Source organism: Mesocricetus auratus, unplaced genomic scaffold (assembly GCF_017639785.1).
Source record: "Mesocricetus auratus isolate SY011 unplaced genomic scaffold, BCM_Maur_2.0 Super-Scaffold_100003, whole genome shotgun sequence".
NCBI lineage: Eukaryota > Metazoa > Chordata > Mammalia > Rodentia > Cricetidae > Mesocricetus > Mesocricetus auratus.
This window is the reverse complement of record NW_024429188.1, coordinates 10,896,513-10,916,075: the sequence shown is the minus strand read 5'-3', so window position 1 is coordinate 10,916,075 and position 19,563 is coordinate 10,896,513. Positions and strand designations below refer to the sequence as shown.

Sequence of the window (19,563 nt, the reverse complement as noted above, 5' to 3'; positions counted from 1 at the left end):
TAAGATCATCCTTAGCAAAATCAGTTTGAGGCCATCCTGGAATACACGAAACCCTGTCTGAAAATTAAACTAATTAAAAATTTTTAAATTAGCTTTAATAAAAGGATATTGTCAAATGTACCCTATGGACAAAGCTGTGTCAGTTAATGGATGATGGGACATCTGGTGGAACAGAAGATAAGGTCATTGGAGTTGCAGAGGTCTCTGGAGATACAGAATGGGGAAAGTAGCTGTTTCCTAGCTTGTGTTGGGTTCAATAATCAGAGGCAGAGGAAGGCCAACAGTTCTTGAAAGCCCAGTACCCAGATAGGCTGAACTTCATTTGAGACCAGGACTTTCTTTACAGGAAGGTGAGTTGAGCCTGACTTGAAGCTACAAAAAATGGGTGCAAGGAAGGTTTGGGGCCAATGATCACCCAGCAACACAGGGCACAACTTCCCTCCAGCACTGTTTGCCACTGTTATGGTTGAATTGGATCCACCTCCAAATTTCTGTGTAGACGTCCCAGCCATCAGTATTCAGAGAGGTGTCATATTTGGAGACAAGATCATTACAGAAGTAATTAAATTGAAATAGGGTCATTAGGATGGAGTCCCAATCCAATATGGTCAATGTACTTATAAGACATAATCCGGGCACAGAAACACACACGACCATAAGAGGACAAGTCAGGGAGAGTCTTTTTCCTCACAGCCCTCAGAAGGAAACAACCCCATCTACAACTTAACCTCAGACTATGAAGGAATTTGCTGTTATCTGAACTACCTGGCAAATGATCTTCTGTTACAGAAGCCCAAACAAAGAATATAGTATAACAAGGTATTATGTGGATGCTTCTGCCTTTGCCCACCTGAAAGGTGAGAGGAGAACCCAAGTGTCTTTGGTAAACCGCTCCCACACAGTTTAGGAAAAACATGGCTCCCAACAACCACTCAATGTAACCAGGGAGCATCGGGATCCTAAAATGATAGTGGCCTTTGGGGCGTGACAAAAGGCCTTGGGGCCTGGGCTCTATGAAACTCTCTTCTGACAGTATGTGAGTTACGTTCTTCTCTGCCTCAGTTTATTTATCTGAACAAGGACCGGGGTAAAAATTCTTGATTCACAGAGTGCCAAGAGCCCTATGAGTTTAATGTGTATAAAGTTATGGGAAGAGCACTGTGAGTCATATACTCATTATTGTCGTTATTATTATTGTGAGCATTTTCTTTTTGTTGTTATTGGAAAGTGTCTGTGGGGAAATTCGAAATTGCTGGCTCTTGGCAACAGCAACACAGAGACCTCACAGTCCCATCCCCCACTTGGGTGAGAGTGGAGAACACTGAGTTGATTGTGTCACTAGAGGCCATATGAGGTTGGCCTGGTCTCCTTTCCAACACACAGGCTAGGTTTCAAAACAGGACAAATAGCTGTGTGGGCCTGGGGCTGTAGGAAGCCTGCCATGCCACACAGCAGCCTGCTCAGTCCTGGGTAAGACAGATTGGGGTAGCAGGGTACAGAGAGTACTGGTGGGCAGGGAAGGAGAGGGAGGCAATAGGAAGTGATCATCCCTGACCTCTGTGTGTTACAGGTTTGTAATGTTAACACACTTTAAAACAGGCCCAGTTTAGCTCTCCTATGTTTCTATGCACTCCTTTGTTCCCAGCCTCCTTCTGCTTGAAACTGTCTCCTCTTTGGTCCTGTGGCTCTCAGCCACTAAGTGGCTAATAGGGAGCTCTTGTCACTGACACCAGCCTGGTTTTTGTAGGGCCTACTGCAGAGATGATTGCCCCCTCACCTACAATTTTTACACCTGGGGACACTTGGTAATGACTGGAAATATTTTAGAGTGCCCTAAGTAGGGGAGTTGCTATGTAGATGCAGGTGAGGGGAACTGTTAAAAATCCTGAACTCCCACCATTATAAAGAACCTTGCAAGATAATACCAGTATTTGGAAGATTGAGGCAGGAACACCAGAAATTCGGGGCCTTTCTGGGCTATAAGTTTGAGTGCATGTCTCAAAACCAAACAAGCAAACAAAAAAACACAGCCACACAGCCTCAAATCTATATAGTATAAAGTTGAGAAACTCTGGACTCGACACACAACAGAGATGCAAGGATGGATTAAAATGTTATGAAAGAGATTGGACAGATGGCTTGGTGAGTAAAAGCACATGCCATGTAAATGGGAGGACCTCAGTTGGAATTGCCAAACACACATAAATGCCAGATCCATAGCACAAACATCTGTCTGTAATGCATGCATCTATAATCTCAGCACTCCTATAAGAAGATTGGAGATGGAGACAGAAAAATCCCCAGAAGCTTGTGAACCATCTATCCTGGCATGTGCAGTAGAAAAACAACAAAGACTCTGTCTCACAGGATAGAAGGTGAATCCCCACACCAAAGGTTGTCCTCTGACATATATACATATACCCACATTCACACATATGAATATACACTCAAAATAAAAATAAACTACAATATTGTCAAGGTGCTTACTGAGGTGGGAAGAGGGGCATTGGATCTCTTACAAAGGATGAAGTTACAGGTAGTTGTGAGTTGCCTAGTGTGGGTGGGGGGAGGTGACCTTAGGTCCTCTGGAAGAGCATTACTAGTTCTTAATCATTAAGCCATCTCTGCAGCCAACTATGCCACATTTTTGTTGTTGTTTTGAGGCAATGCCAAACTATACAGCTTAAACTGGCCTGAAACTTATTATGTAGCCCAAGCTAGCATCAAACTGTCAATCCCTCTGCCACAGCTTCCAAAATGCACCACCACACGCAGCATGTAACTTTGGTCTTCACTGAATCACTGTTTAATGATCACCTTCTCCAAGCTCACAGCACTGAAGAAAACAGATACGGTGCCTACCCTCAGAGACTGGAAAAATAATAAAGACATCTCATACATAGCTCTATCAAAACTGGCTGCTTCATCTTGGACAAGTCATTAAGCTTCTCCAGACATCTACTCATCGGATGTAAATTACAGACTTTGTTTTGATTTTGAAGCTCAGTTCCAACATCTAAACACTATAAGTTTCATCTCAGGGAATTGCTTCCTCTTGTCTTATAATACCATTTTCATTGATTAGAAAAGATTGCCTAATCCACCTGCCTATTAATCATCACTGGTGTGGTAAATTCATGTACTGACCATGAGCTGGAATGTACTGTTTATGTGCAGATGCAAATTAATCCTCTAACACTAGCTAGAGAAATGGAGCTGTCAGGTCCTAAGGTCCTCTAAATTTATCTTTATTGTTCTTTTTTTCTTTTGAGACAAAGTCTCACTCTAGAACTCTCTTCATGTTGGCCTCAAACTCTTCCCAATCCTCTGCATCAACCTCCTTAGTGCTGAGATTATAGGCATAAGACACCATATCCAATTTTGTTTCTTATGATGCTATTTACAAGAACATTAAAAGGACCACTGCTATAACAGGGATGCATTTCTAAGGCATGTAGAACAAAGGAGCTAGATGTGAAAGTGTACTTTGTGGTTCTAGCTATGTGAAATTCAAGACTAGGCAAACCTGTGCTAATAAGAATCAAAACGGCAATGGCCACTCTAGCGAATGGGGAAAGATAGTGTCCTTGGAATATCTAGTAATATTCAATGCATAGATAAACCAAAACTAATGGAAGTAATCTCCTTGAATCTGAATTTGTGTATATTCATCTTTTTATTTTTTGATTTGTGTATGGGTTTTTGCCTGCATGTATGCATGTGCACTGCATGTGAGCCTGCTGCTCACAGAGGTCAAAAGAGTGTGAGATCCCGTGGAACCGGAGTTACAGGCAGTTTTAACTGGCATGTGGATACTGTGTGCAAGAGCAACAAGTACTCTTAACTACTGATCCATATCTCCAGCTCTAATTTTATGCATACTGTATGTCAAGACAGGGGAGAAAAGAGGCAAGTGATGACGTATTATGTAGATGGATGTTTCTGCACAAGCATTTTTTGGAAATAGTGTATACCTAGGTTATCTATGGGGGGTTGCTTTTGCAAAGGGAATAGGGGGACAAGGATGTAAAGGAAATAGATGGCCTTTGTGTAACCTTGGGGACAAGAATGTAAGGGAAATAAATGGTCTTTATGTAAGCTTGGAATTGTCACCATGCCCACACATTTCTATTTTATCAAAAATAAAGTATTATTTTTCATTAATATGTAATTAATGTCATGATCTGTCAAAGAATCCCACCCCTGCATATGAGAAAGAAAATGTCTGGTGGAATGCTTCTGAAAACATAGTTGAGCAAAAGACTAATAATGAAACTTCCCCATGTGCCACACATCCACTGCATGAGCAGGAAGGGGCCATGCTACAAGGCACTAAAAGTAACAGGAGAACAATTATTCTATCTTCTATTTAACCACATATTAAGGAGATCTCAAAAAAAGCACTAAAAAATAAAAAGCAAATTGCTTTTATCATGGCATTTTATCTCAAAGTACTTCAACAATCATCTCCAAAATGTAAGACCCCTGTCTATAAACATATACATGAACTATCCATTGCTATGTAACAAATTACCCAAAACATAGTAGTAGGAAATAAGCATGTCTTATCTCACTGTGTGTCCTAGTTTCCTTTCCTGTTGCTGCGATGCAATACCCTGACAAAAGCAGCTATGCATGAGAAGGGGTTTATCTGGCATACAGTCCATCACTGCAGAGAAGTCAAAGCAGCAGGAACTCGAAGCATCTAATTACATCAACAGTCAAGGGCAAGGAGAGAATAAAGGCATGGATATTTATTGCTCAGATGACTTCCTCTACTTTTGTACAATTCAGCAACCAAACTGTGGGAATGGTGCTCCTCACAGTGGGCTAGGTCTTCCCACATAAATTAATGTAATCAAAACAATCTCCCCACACGCCTACTGGTCAACCCAATCTAGAGAATTCCTCATTGAGATTCTTTACAGGTGATACTGATTGTGTCACATTAACAATATAAACTATCAGTGTTTGGCACATGAATCTGGGTGTACCTGTCCTAAGTACCTAGGCCCCAGGCCTCTCAGAAGACTGCCACCACATCAAGCCTCAGCTGGGGCTGAAAGATCTGTTGTCAAATGTACCCATGCCATAGTTGGTTCTGATTCCCAGCACAAGGTAGGAATGCTCACAACACAACATCCCCCAATTGTGCTAGAGTGACTCAAGAAAGAGAACACATGACCAAGACTGAAGTCTGGGTTCTTTTTTTTTTTAGGTTTATTTATTTTTTATTATGTATACAGTGTTCTGCCTGCATATATGCCTGCGTGCCAGAAGAGGGCACTAGAACTCATTATAGATGGTTTTGAGCTGGGAATGTGGTTGCTGCGAATTGAACTCAGGAATTTTGGAAGAGCAGCCAGCCAGTGCTCTTAACCTCTGAGCCATCTCTCCAACCCAAAGAAGTCTGGCTTCTTTATACCCTAGTTTCAGAAGTGTCACATCTTAGTCCCAGCCATTTTATATCCATATGAGTCACTAGGTGTGGCCCAACTGCCAAGGGAGAGGATTATGCAAGATTGTACCCAATAAGAGTCTCAGATTCATTTTACCTAAATCATCACTAGTCTCCTTGGATGATCTGATAGCCAGACACATAACTCTTCAAGTGTTCCCCAGATATCTACTGCATGTTTGTTCAGGCTGGGATCCAATCAAGGACCACAAATTTTATAGGCAATTTGGTCTCTTAGGTATCATTTGATGAAAAATGCCCTCATGTCCTCAGTCTAATTTAATTTTATGACACTGAATTATGAAGTGGCAAGACTAGATAGCTCAGGGTGAGGGCCAGGTCTTCTGAAGTAACAAGAGTTGGGATGGCTCACACTGAATACAAGAGGAGCTACCTGGACACAGGGGAAAGAAGCCTGAGCACAAATGCCACCTGAGGAATAGATACAGCCAGCTGCTATCATCCTAGATTTCAGCAGCAGCCTGTTTCACTAAAAGCAAACCATTTCCTGAGATGAGGCCAGGAGAGGAGGGGCAGGCAGACACGAGCTCACAACAAAAGAATTGGAAGAGGGTACATCCCCAAGCCCCAGGATCAGGAGATAAGAAAATATGTTCAAGCTTAGTAAACATGTTTCCAAACTTGCAACAGCACCAGGACCATAGTATAATGTGTCTTGGGATATTCCTATCTTACACTTCTTCCGTCAGCCTGGTCCTTTCTAAAAGTGAAGAAGCAGGACCAGCAAGTACTAGTTGACCCCATCTTACATATATTGTACCTATTCTAAGATTAGAAGTGATGTGGCCAATTGTCCACCCTCATAAATGTCAATGCCAGACCTTCAAGACACATAGTCCTATCCTGAATCTTAAAGTTTGCATGCATAGCTTCCCTGAGATACCTACCAGATTGCTGGTTCAGTGAGCAGTCATGTTTGGGCTCCTCATCACTATGGGGACATTACTGCCATCCTTACTTCACCATACCTGGCCCCAGAACACAGCATCTCACTCCATCCTTCAGATACCTCCAGTTCAGCCTGTCATTCTCATCCTTGCAGAAAGGAAGAATGGCATTTTCACTGGACACTTTTTCCCCAGATTGAGACATATTATGCCCACAGGCAGATGCGTCCCAGCAGATTTTAGCCCATGATTGGCTGATGAACGTTTTTTTGTCCCTAACACTCACTTTTGTGTCAGCCGAGCCACTGGACTACAAATGCCATGCATGCATCCCTCTGCTCTACCCTCAGAAACTGTGAATGATAACCTTCAATAAAGAATTTCTTTACATTGATAATTCATGTATACCCAATATGATGATTTCAGACCAAGGGCTCCACAGCAAACAAATCATAAGAACCAATTCTGGAATGTAAGGGCTGGAAAAACATTTAAAGGATTTCTATGGGTCAGGACTATGGCTCAGTGGTAGAAGACTTGCCTAACATACAATGCATAACCCAGTACCAAGGTGGAAAAAAGAATAAAGCTATCATCTAAATCAGTAACTCTTAACCAGGGTCAATGGAATCCTTAAGCAGGTGGCAATATCTGCTGACATTTTGGGTTGTCACAACAGAAGGAAGAGCTGCATACTGGAGGCCATAAACTAACTAGGCTAAACATCCTACAGTGAATCGGATACCCCTCACAGCCATCATAAAGTTAAGAAACCATAAACCAAATGACTTTCTTAATTTCAAAATGAGAAAGCTGAGGTCTGTCTGAACAGATAATAGTGACTATTCCAAGATTATACAGCTGCAAAACCAGAATTAGTTCCAAGTGTCTTAATTCACCTGCCTCCATCACCTGCTTTGCTGTCAAGAGTTGGTTCAGTCCTGGAATCCAGTTGCAAAGAGGGAGGAGTGATGAGCAAAGGGGTCAAGACCAGGCTGGGGAAACCCACAGAAACAGCTGACCTGAACAAAGGGGAGCTCATGGACCCCAGACTAATAGCTGGGAAACCAGCATAGGACTGTTCCAGACCCCATAATAGTGGGTGTCAGGAGACCTGGGAAGACTATGGGGCCTCTGACAGTGGACCAGTATTTATCCCTAGTACACGAATGAACTTTGGGAGCACATTCCACACAGAGGGATATTCAGCCTAGTCACACGGGGGAGGGCCTAGGCCCTGCTCCAAATGATATGACAGACATTGATAATTCCCCCATGGAAGGCCTCACCCTCCCTCGGGAGCAGAAAGGGGATGGATAGGGGTCAGTGAGAGGCAGGGAAGGAGGGGAGGGAGAGGGAACTGGGATTGACATGTAAAACAAGCTAGGTTCTAATTAAAAATTTTTTAAAACGAAAAAGAAGAGTTGGTTTAGAAGAAAGGGTGGGGACATGAGGGTGCTTTGTTTTTGCTGTTAGAGATGGAATCCTGGGTCTCTCAATTATGAAGCACATGACCTAACACTGAGCTATAGTACTGGCTAATCTTAATACTTGTAGCTAACCTAAAACAAAGGAAATAAATCACTGAACGAACTATACAACAACCTATCAAGATATCCCAAAGTCTGAACGAAACTCCATCTTGAATTATCAGTTTGAATAGCACTGTTTCACCAAAGTTGCAGGTGGATGGAAATTTTCAAACGGTAAGTTCCAGTGTAGTTGACTGATGTCTGGCCTTCTAGAGACATCAGGTTTTCAGAAAAGAATGTTAGGTAATGTGAATCCCCCTCCATAGGGTGCCCACACATGTCCTGGCCACAGATCAGAAAGAATGTAAACAGGATTAGTGGGAAAGGAGGCATTAAAATACCCCTTCAACACATGCACACACAGGTTGTCATGCTGGGACTGAAGTCACCTGACCCCTCCATCTGCCGCTGAGTCATCAAGCCCCTTCCTTCAGTGAGCTAATTATGCATCAATGCAATTAAGAAGAATGCTGGAGATTCTAAAGGTCTGGGTTATCTCCAACCCTCAGCTCTCGCTAAGTATCCATTTTCCTCTTAGAGATACAGCCATGTTTTACAGTGGCCCATTATCTTTGCAAACTGTATTTTATTGAATGCTGTTAGTTTTAAATCTACTAGAAACACCTGCTTGAAAAAAATACGTTTAAATGCTGGAACCTTGCAAAATTAATGCAAAGCGATTTAGACTGCACATCTGGCCTTAATATTGCAGCTAAGAAGTTGCCATTCCCCAGCAAGTTTTTGCTTTGAATGATATTAGGCTCACTGCTGAGAAGCAACCTCTGTGAGAAGAATTAATAAAGATATCATTATTGAGCCAGCACGATGGCAGAAGGAAAATGGTTTATGGTTATCTTTTCAAAGCGGCTCTTGTTCTTGGTCTCTGTCCTTAGAATCCATATGTTGTAGTTGGTACAAATTTTCTCCCCCTCCTTGAAAGAGGCTCTTATCTTTCTGTCTGGTCCCTGCCCACTTTCTGCAGGTGAACACGCCAAGACCCAACTCACGCATGGACCTGCACCAGGCCACTTCCCATCTGATGCTTGCAACAGCAAAAGGAGCAGGAGGAAGCATCTGTGGGCAGCGAGCATTGCAGCAGCCAAAGGCCCCACGTTCGCTTTTAGGGGGCGCTGCTAGCGCAGCAGACCACCAACCTGGGCTCCGCCTGCAGCGTCTGCACTATTGAAAGTGCCAGGAAGGGCATCCGGGCACCGCACACCCCTTACCTGCAGTGCCGCATCTTGCAGCGTGGCCGTCCACCTGGACAGCATCCTAGAGCATCCTTTCTTCAGCACGTCCGCTGCGAGTGCTGTGACGTCATCAGGAGGCGGGCTCCACGCTGCCACGTGATGCCTTTGGAGTCCGGCAGCTTGGAGCAAGACAGGAGGCCCGAAAGTGGGGTGGGAAGGGTCTGATTGTTCCAAAGGTGGAAGGTTATGATCAGTCTGACCTCCTTTCAGGGTGTATGTCTTGATGCATGCCTATTGCTTGGCCTTGTTGGCCAAGTTAGAGGAATCAGTACTACATAAGAGCAATAGACATTATTCCTGATTCCAAGCATATAATAGGATTTGAAAAAAAAAGTAGCAATAAGGAGATTATTGTGGAAAGAACAAAATCTGGTGTTCTACTTTATCAGATGCAATAGAGAAATACATTTTACGAAAATCAAAATGACACCTAAAGTAGATCATGCATGAACACACTGCATTTGAGGTTTACTGTTCCAATTATTTGCCAAATAATTGGCAAATATTTGCCAAATAATTCACTCAAGAAGTTCTTGATGGAATGAATATTCTGCTAATTGCCCCGATGATTGATACTACTCAGTAGTTGCATTAGATTAATTTTATTTGCTAAAAGAAAAACAACAGTGGCACCACACATCAATACTACTTAGTGCAGTGTTTGATTATTTAAAAATAAAACAGAGAGACTACAGCTGTATGTGTCTGCGTTTATTTTTCTTAGCTCCTGGGTAAGACATTTCATGTCTCGAGCACAAGTTTGCTGAAAACAACTCATTATTTTGGGTTGGGTAATTTTTCTGACATTCTGAAGAAGTGAGTCACTTTACTATTTTAATATATGTTGTCAACATTTTTTCATTCACAGTAAAACAGCCTCTCCTGAAAGGTTTTAGAAGATTCTGTGATCAGTTCATAAACTGGAACTAATACATTTAGAACTTAAAGCAGTTCATGTACAAAATCATTGTTGTTTGCTAGACCACATAAATGTTGTGGGGATTGAAGAGGGCAATGGTAGAAGCTATTTTTGTTCGTGTTCAGTTTTGCAGGCGTTGCTTTAAGTTTAAATCACAGTTATATCCTTCCTTTTGATCACTCTCCTAAAAGACACCTTAAATAGATTGTTTTACAAGCACGCATGAGTTAAGTTGGCTGGCCACTTATTCCAACAGCTTTTATTTCCTTCTATATTTAACCCTGTCCCCTTTACCACCATTGCCTACAGATTAACCACATTTCTTCTGCTCCCAAGGTCAAACTCTAATTTAGATTAAATACAGCCCTTGCCTCTGTCAGCAATCTATTATTTTCAAGTTGATTTTTTTAATTGACAGTGGTGGTATGGATTTCTAGGTCACTGCTCTCAGGTTTGTTTCTCAGAGTGACAAACAACTTACCTTATTGCTGTGAGGTTCTTGATACACAAAGTCAAATTTCTACTGTAGGTCCTAGCTCCTTTGGCCTGAGGGTCTGAAGCACTCGGAAACTGACAAGTTTATTTCCCTGCCAGAGGCAAAAGTCGATTTCAGCTTCAGGCTCACAGAGGGCCCAGGAGGCAGTCTGGCAGTATCACGTGTTCAGCTCAGCCACTCAGCCTTGCCCTGCCCTCCTGGCCACCTCTTGGCTCTGGAAGATACTTTGTAATGTGGTCGGTCTTCTACTCTCGGTGGAAAGAACCCTATTTCTCCAACACAGGACGCTCCACCTCCAGTGGCTGGTGCTCCGTGGTCGTAGTTTCCCGGGGTGGGGGCGGGGGAGGAGCACCGTAGCGTATATAATTCACCCTGCTGTCCACAGCCTTCCTTTGTGTTCGGCTTGACTGAAATGACTAAACGCTTACATTTTCCTCATTCGGGGACAGATTTTTTTCAGACAGGTTAGTTTCACCTTCTCTTTTTCCAGATGATTGTTCAACTGAAAGTAAACACACACACACACACACACACACACACACACACATACACCATATATACACACACACTTTCCACCTGTCTCTCTTACACACACACTTTCTCTCTGTCTCTCTCTTCCACATACACATGCACTTTCTGTCTGTTTCCCTCTTACACACACAACAGCAATCTACTTAAAATGGGGTCATGGAATTTCCAATGAAATGAAATAACTCGTAATATCTTCTATCCTCAAATATAAAAAAACGTATAAAAGTTACTTTGATGATATTTAGGGAGCAAAGAGGATTCATACTGGATTAAATGGGACACAATTGGGCTCCAAAATATTATGTACCAAGTGAATTATCTGTTGTATGTGGGTGTAATATAGTTGCAGCTAATTAGACACAAATTTTTATATATGAACATGGAAAATAATTAAGAATAATTCAGCAAGTTATCAAAATGTGGTAACTCACTGGCAAAAGAATTAAGAGTGTTTTACTTTTCTTCCTCTTCCTCTGCTTTCCTATGCAATCTCAGTTCTCCACATTGATGCAGTTTAATAGCAAGAAAAGTCTGCAGACTCCACACTTGCAGGTAACTTTTTTTTTAAGATTCATTTATTTATTACATATACAGTGTTCTGCCTACATGCCAGAAGAGGACACCAGACTGAATTGTAGATGGTTGTGAGCCACCATGTGGTTGCTGGGAAATGAACTCAAGTCCCCTGGAAGAGCAGTCAGTGCTCTTAACCTCTGAGCCATCTCTCCAGCCCCCGCAGCTAACTTTTGATGCACGGTTCATTCTTATTTGAACATGCTCCAGTCCTAAGAACAAAGCTGAGGGTAACAATCCCAGTCTGTCGCTGGAGTTCTACTTGTCAGGCACTGGAATGGAGGGCCAATCATGTCATTTTCTTTCCTGTAACTATGTTTCTCATTTTGTGCTGGAGAGAATGGGGGGAGGGGAAGAGAGGGAGACAGAGAGGGGGAGGAGGGAGGAAAAGAGACAGAGAGAGGGGGGAAGAAGGGAGACAGGAGGGGAGGGAGGGAAAGAGACAGAGAGAGGGGGAGGGAGGGAGGAGGAAGAGAGGAGAAGAGAGAGAAAGTGAATTGGTCATCTCAAAAAGTTTCTTCAGTAGCTGTAGAAGCGCAATTGGTTCTGATTTCTGGATCCCAATGTTCTTTTCACATATTTAGAATTTCATAACATGGAATCCTATGCCCCCCCTCTTCATTGTCTGCTCTTTTTCCAGAAATGCCACAAGATTTACAACACTATGGGATTGTTGTTCAGTTGGGGGTGCTTTGTTTTGTTTTGTTTCGAGACACAATCTTTCTTACTCTGTAGCTCAAGTTGCCTCTTGAGTGTTGTGCTACTGGTTGTGGCTTGCACAACTGCAACACTGGTTCTTAGTGGGAATGATATTGCTCCTTTTCCCCTGGGGACATTTTCAGCTGCCCTGCCCAGGCACTATAGGGACTAGCAGTGTATTCCTGGCATCCAGTGGGTGGAACTCAGTATGCAGGCCACAGTATGCAGAACTGCTGCCCATGACAAGGAATGATGTAGCCATTTTCAAATATCAATAAGGCTGAGGCTTAGAGCCTCTGGCTTAGAATGGCATATAACGTATGGTTAGATGTGCCTGCCATTCTAAAGCACCTCCCTCTTGATAATGTGCTGGAGGCTCTGCTATATAAAGAAGTGCATACATGTCAGCACTATGACATGAGGAAAGAATAACTGCCTATCTGCACATATGCCATCTCTGAAAGAGTCACAAGAAATTGGTAGCTATATCCCTGAGGAGGAGAACCCAGTGACTGGCTCTCAGAGGCTGGTGGAAATTTTTAAGAGTTTTGAAATGCATTAAACACATTTCAGTCACACATGTCCCAAGAACTCTTACGTACATGTGTCAAATATTCAGTGCACTGAGCACATTTATCTCCAGGGTGTCCTTTGATGCTTACAGCCAGGTATTATCAGCAATAGCACAGGGAGAATGTCTTGCAGAAAGGACAGAAGACAGCCTTGACACTGCCTCTTGCTCTCCAACCTGGAACACTGTGTGGTCAGACATGGAATCGTGGTCCTTGCTTCTGCCTACACAATATCCCTGCCCTGATGATCCCCTCATTTCCTCTGTGAACCCACAGCTCCAGAGACCCTGGCATGGCATGCACCACATTAGACACAAATCAATTGTTTACATCAGTCCTATAGCTCTTGGACAGCAAGAAGAGCTACATGTACCTACCTGCCAAGGAAAGTCTAACATTTAGCACTGTCTCTAGGTCATACCAAGTTACACCAACTCAAATTCTTCACAAGTATCTTCAACCGAGATGCTAATGAGATGGCTCAGATGTTAAGGGTGTTTGCTGATCTTGCAGAGGACCCCAGTTTGGTTCCCATCATCTACATTTGGTGGCTCCTAACAAACTATACTCTAGCTCTAGAAGATCAGACTCTTTCTTCTGAACTCTGTTTGCAGGTACCTACACATGTACACATGCATATATACATAATTAAAAACAAAAATAATTGTTAAAAATATTTTCAACCAAAAATTAACACATCTAACATACCGTCTTGATGTATCATGAATATATTGCAATATTACTTTCTGTTCTGTTTTTTTAGATAATCTCATGTTTCTCAGACAGTCCTCAAACTTGCTAAGTAACTGTGAATGACCTTGAACTTCTGATCTTCCTTCCTCTCTCTCCCAAAGACTGATATTGCAAGCATGTACCACCATTCCCAGTATCTGCAGTGCTAAGGATCAAACCCTTGATTTTGTGCATGCTAAGCAAGCATTCTACCAATTGAGCTACAAACTATCTGTGCTATTTTCCTGTCTTATCTGTGTTCTTTTAAAAGTCTGCATAAATCTTACTTTTCCCTTCTGTAAATAGGGGCAGTGTTGACAGAATCTACCTATGCTGGCTAGTTTTATGTCAACTTGACACAAGTTAGAGTTATCTGAAAGGAAGTAACCTCAATTGAGAAAATGCTTCCATAAGATTTGGTGTAAGGCAGTTTGTCAAGTAGTGATCAATGGGGGAAGGCCCAGCCCATGGTGGGTGGTCAAATCCCGGGACTGGTAGCCCTGGGTTCTATAAGAAAGCAGGCTGAACAGGCTATGTGAGTAAGCCAGAAAGCAGCACCCCTCCATGGTGCTACATCAGATCCTGCCTCCAGGTTCCTGTCCTGACTTCCTTCAGTGATGAACAGTGATGTGGGAATGTAAGTCAAATAAACTCTTTCCTGCCCAAGTTGCTTTGTTCATGGTGTTTCATCACAGTAATGGTAAGCCTAAGACATCACAATTTGGTGTTGTGAGGCATAAGTGAACCACTAAGAAAGAGGAAGCAGTGCCTTTTTTGCATGGGAGACATGAGGGAAAATGTATATACCTATATATAGTAATCTATGTTTTCAACTAAGTAGAATTTTTTAAGAGTACACACACACACACACACACACACACACACACACACACACACACACACCATGCCTAGTTTATCATACAAGCCATTGTAAAATTAGAAAACCCATCTTAGGGGGACACGGGAAACGTATTACCCCTGGTTTACTGGAAATGACTGCTACCCTTGCACAATAACTCAGGCTCCATAAACAACGTGGTTTTTTTTAGATTTGTTTTGTTTCATCTTATGTATTTTAGTGTTGTGCCTACATGTATGTTAAAGCAGCTCAGAGGTCAGAAGAAGGTGTTGGATCCTCTGGGGCTGGAGTTACAGACAATTGTGAGGCACCATGTGGGTGATGAAAATCAAATCCAGGTCTTCTGCAAGAACAAGTGCACTTAAACATAGAGCTATCTCTCTATCTCATATAGCATGTATTAAACTTTGGAGTTTTCTGAATTACAGATTTTTGCATTAATTTTATTATTATTTTAAGCATATGGATGTTGTGTATCGTTGAGCACCACTTGCATTCCTGGTGCCTGCAAAGGTCAGAAGACAGTCTTGGAACCCCTGGAACTGGAGTTACAGATGGTTTTGAACTGGCCATGTGAGTACTGGAAATCAAACCTATGTCCTTTGGAAGAGCAGTCATTGTTCTAACTGTTGCTGAACCACCTCTCCATCCCCTTGTATTAATTTTCCATTAATAAATAACATGTTCTTCATTGATGATTTTTGTGATGCTCTTAAACTTTGCACCTAAGACAATTGCCTCACTTGCCTCCAAATTTCAGCCATGAAATCTAGTAAGTTATTCTGTGAATGATGAGTCTTACAAAAGCCTATTCCTCTTGACTTTGCATCTTGAGTATTTTGCTGTTGTTGTTTCAAGACAGGGTTGTAAAGGGAAGCTTTTTCTTTGAGAGAAGCCTTCCCGTCAGCCTAGTTCTAGAGCCACATCAGTCCCAAATAAACACACAGGAGGCTATATTAATTATGAAGCTGTTGGCCTTGCTTGTTTCTTACTGGCTAGCTCTGACTTAAGTAATTACCCCATAATTGTTAATCTAAGTATGTCTCTTACCGGAGAATAGTTCCGGGCTCCTACCCCATGGCGTTACATCTTGAATCTCCTTGTGTTTTTCCTACCCAGAGTCCTTCTGGGCTCCTAGTCCCTCCTATCTAGATTCCCTATTGGCCAGACAGTGCTTTATTGACAAATGCACAGGACTTCCCCAACACAGAGTTTCTCTGTGTAGCTCCGGTTGTCCTAGAACTTGCTCTGTAAACCAGGCTGGCCTTGAACTCCCAGAGATCTGCCTATTTCTGCCTCCAGAGTGCTGGAATTAAAGGTGTGCCCCGCTATGGTCTGGTGCATCTTGAGGGTCCATTGTCTTGAATGAGTGAATGAATGAATCCTTCACATCTAGGTTGGTGCTATACATGTGGTCAGTGTCTTAAAAGATTGAGAGGAGTAAGTAAATGATGTGTAATATAAGATTGTGAGATTCAGGCTTTCTCAGGCATTCTGAGCTGTGTTTATGGATTATATCAGACATCTGAAAACTGTAGACTTTGACTATGTTATTCTGTTATCAAGTTAGAGGGAATGCCCTTATGGATGTGATAATGGCAGCCTTAAACACCCTGATTTTCGACAGAGTTGTTGTCAAGGTCATTGTTTATTCTAGGCTGGTTAAGGGAAGAGCCTGCATAAGCTATAGTAATAAGAGAACGGTTGCTCCACACCCACAGCCACCTCATGACTCTACACTTAGAGCTATGTGGGTGATAGTATTTCCTTTTTCTATTTGGCTGCCAGGAAATTCAAATTGTGCTAAGGCAACTCACATCTCTCTTCTCCCCTCTCTTCCTACCCCCTGCATTGAACCTAGAGATATGCATGTGCTAGACCAACATTTTACCCCTGAGCTACAATTTGAGCTCTCTTCTTGGTATTTTTTAAACAATCTCACTTAGTTTCCCAGGTTGGCCTTGAATTCACTCTGTAGCCAAGCATTCCTTAAACTTCCAATACTCTTGTCTTAGTCAGAGTGGCTAGAACTAGAGGCATGCATCACCAAGCTTGGTTCAGAAGGTAGTCTACTCCAATTGACATATGCATGTCAATGATAAACAACCCAGCTCTTCAAGATTAGAGCAGAAGCAGCCCTGAGCCACAGAATTTAATGGCTCCCATGGAGTACATTGTTTCACCATGGCTGATTTCAAACTAATGAATGAGGAGTTGGAAATTGATACACAGTGAGCACTGTTACATACCATCTCCAGTTGCACAGGAACCATAAAAGTAATTGGATTTTTATTTAGTTCATTGACAATTTCATGCATGTATATAATGCATTCTAGCTACATTTTCTTCATCAAGCTGCCCCTCATCAAGACGTCCCTTTCCCAGATTCATGCCTTTTTGTTTGGTTTTGTGACCCAGGGTCATCTGTGTGAGCATTGGATTAGGAAAATGCATTGGAAGCCAATCGTGGTTCTCAGTGGGATACACACTATCAAGGGCAATGACTCCCCTCTGAGCATGTCCTCCATGCCTGACTGTTGGTGTACCCATTCCTGTGCAGACCCAGCACAATCATCCACAGTTGTTGAGTGTTCATAGTTACAACTGTATTATCCAGAAGGCTGCTTCACAGCCCTTCTCCTACCTTCAGGATTTTACATCTTTCCACTTCCCTCTTCCACAATGTTCCCTGAGCTTGGAAGAAATTTTATACATGTCTTCTTTAGGACTGAGCACTCATTGCACTGTCATTTACTCTGAGTACATTGTTCAACCAGAAGTCTCTATTCACTCAACAAAGGTCACTGGAAAGAGAGGCTTCTCTGAGATTAAGGGTATATATGGTGCTTTAACATTACGTCAATTTGCTGGGCGGTGGTGGCGCACGCCTTTAATCCCAGCACTCGGGAGGCAGAGGCAGGTGGATCTCTGTGAGTTCAAGGCCGGGCTGGTCTGACAGCCTCCAAAACAATACAGAGACCCCCTGTCTCGTAAAAACCAAAAAAAAATTATGTCAATTCATCTAAATGACAGAATTAAAGTTGTTTTTTTTTTTTTTTTGGTTTTTCGAGACAGGGTTTCTCTGTGGCTTTGAAGGCTGTCCTGGAACTAGCTCTTATAGACCAGGCTAGTCTTGAACTCACAGAGATCCTCCTGCCTCTGCCTCCCGAGTGCTGGGATTAAAGGCGTGCGCCACCAACGCCCGGCCAGAATTAAAGTTTTATTGCCCCTAAATAAGGAGTAGCTCTTTCAACATAGAAGAAAATGTTCCTTGTCTCATTACTGTGAAGCAGAAATATGATTTTTTTTCTGAATTGTACTAGCCAAGGATGCTGGCCACCAGCATCAGTGACTACTTACAAAGGAATTAGCTTAAACTGTACATTAAAATTCAGTCCTTTATTCATAGTAGCTACATGCCAAGTGCTTCATTCTCACATGTGCTATAGTAACTCTATTATTTTAGTCGGGATCTAGAAAAATTGCATCATCATAGATAATTCTGTTAACACCACCAAATATTTCTACTAAATGAATTCCACTGAAGTAAAACAATTTGTGTTTATAGCCCTTGGCATGGTGCCTGTAATTTCAGGGCAGGAAAAGCAATCTGACTGGAAAGTATGTTGGTAGGAATGATAGAAAGACACAGATTCAGCCAGGCGTTGGTGGCCCACGCTTTTAATCCCAGCACTCGGGAGGCAGAGGCAGGTGAATCTCTGTGAGTTCGAGACCAGCCTGGTCTACAGAGGGAGCTCCAGGACAGCCTCCAGAACAATACAGAGAAACCCTGTCTTGAAAAAAAAACAAAAAAACAAAAGAAAGAAAGAAAGAAAGAAAGAAAGAAAGAAAGAAAGAAAGAAAGAAAGAAACAGATTCAAGGGGTCTATGTGCCTCTAGACACAGCTCAGGAATGGTGTTTTCGAATGCCACAAAATGGGCAACTTCTGCCTTTTGGACCTCCAGATCTTGCTTCAAGAAGAGACAACAGTACCTGGTCATTGGTTCCAAAGCAAAGTTAGAGATGCCTGCAAGTAACTATCCACATAGAAACTCAGAAACACACCCTTCAAAAGGGGTGCTTTTGCACTATATTCAACAACTGACCCCAAAAGTGTTCAATCCCTTGTCTGCAGAACCTCTAAAGATATTGGCTTAGATGAGGAAATGATGTAATCACATGAGGAAATGTGATTAAGTTAGGGGTTCTGGAGTGGTGGAGCGTTTTCCCTATGTCTCATAGGTTTCTATTGCTGTGAAAAACACCATGACCAAAAGCAAACTGGGGAGAAAAGGGTTGATTTGACTTACACTTCCGTATTAAAATCTATCATCAAAGGAAGTCATAGTTGGAACCTTAGGCAGAAGCTGAAGTAGAGGCCATAGAGGAATGTTGCTTACTGGCCTGCTCCCCATGGCTTACTCAGTCGGCTTTCTTTTCTCAGGAGTGGCACCACCCACAATGGACTCAGCTTCCTATATGAATCATTTATCAAGGAAATCCATCCCAGACTTACCTACAAGCTAATCTTTAAAAAGCATTTTCAAAATTAATTACATCTTTCTAGACATGTCTAGGTGCGTGTCAAGTTTACAAAAAACAGCATGAACATCCTAGAACATGTGCATGGTTGCAATGACTTCAGCAGGGCCCTAATAAGAGGGAGATAGAACTAGGTGGTGGTGTCACACGCCTTTAATCCCAGTACTCGGGAGGTAAAGGCAGGTGAGTTCAAGGCATCCTGGTCTACAGAGTGAGTTCCAGGACAGCCACAGCTACACAGAGAAACCATGTCTTAAAAAAAACAAGACCAAAAAAGGGAGATAGGAGGATTAAAAATCAGAGAAACTAATGTGACAATTGAATAAACAATTAAAAATCAAGAGTTGAAGATGCTGCATGATGAGCCTTGAGGATGGAGGATGGGACCATGAACAGAAAAATATAAGCAGCTTCTAGAAGTTGAAAAGGCAAAGAAATGTTCCCTGGTGCCTGCAGACTAAACACAGTATTTGATTTGGGCTCAGTGTAGA

The 19,563-nt window shown here is 42.4% G+C and overlaps 1 protein-coding gene and 1 long non-coding RNA gene across 5 annotated transcripts in view; one reads left to right on the top strand and one right to left on the bottom strand.

The window, feature by feature from the left end:
* Positions 1 to 10,839, bottom strand: part of Clcn4 (chloride voltage-gated channel 4) — a 66,200-nt gene extending 55,361 nt beyond the window's left edge. For 2 of the 4 annotated variants that reach the window (XM_013116433.3, XM_005074155.4), the window contains exons 1-2: positions 10,549 to 10,839; positions 9,125 to 9,445 (exon numbers count right to left, since the gene is read on the bottom strand). In XM_013116433.3, coding sequence (XP_012971887.1) covers positions 9,125 to 9,138 — 14 coding nt within the window. In that variant the 5' untranslated portion in view covers positions 9,139 to 9,445; positions 10,549 to 10,839. The remainder of the gene's footprint in view (positions 1 to 9,124; positions 9,446 to 10,548) is intronic. The other 2 variants (XM_013116434.3, XM_005074156.4) reach the window with 2 other exon arrangements.
* Positions 10,840 to 10,847: 8 nt separating this feature from the next.
* Positions 10,848 to 15,069, top strand: LOC121139951. The gene is made up of 3 exons (XR_005876731.1): positions 10,848 to 11,027; positions 11,590 to 11,646; positions 14,989 to 15,069. It is a non-coding gene; the product is annotated as an uncharacterized LOC121139951 (long non-coding RNA).
* The last annotated feature ends 4,494 nt before the right edge of the window (positions 15,070 to 19,563 follow it).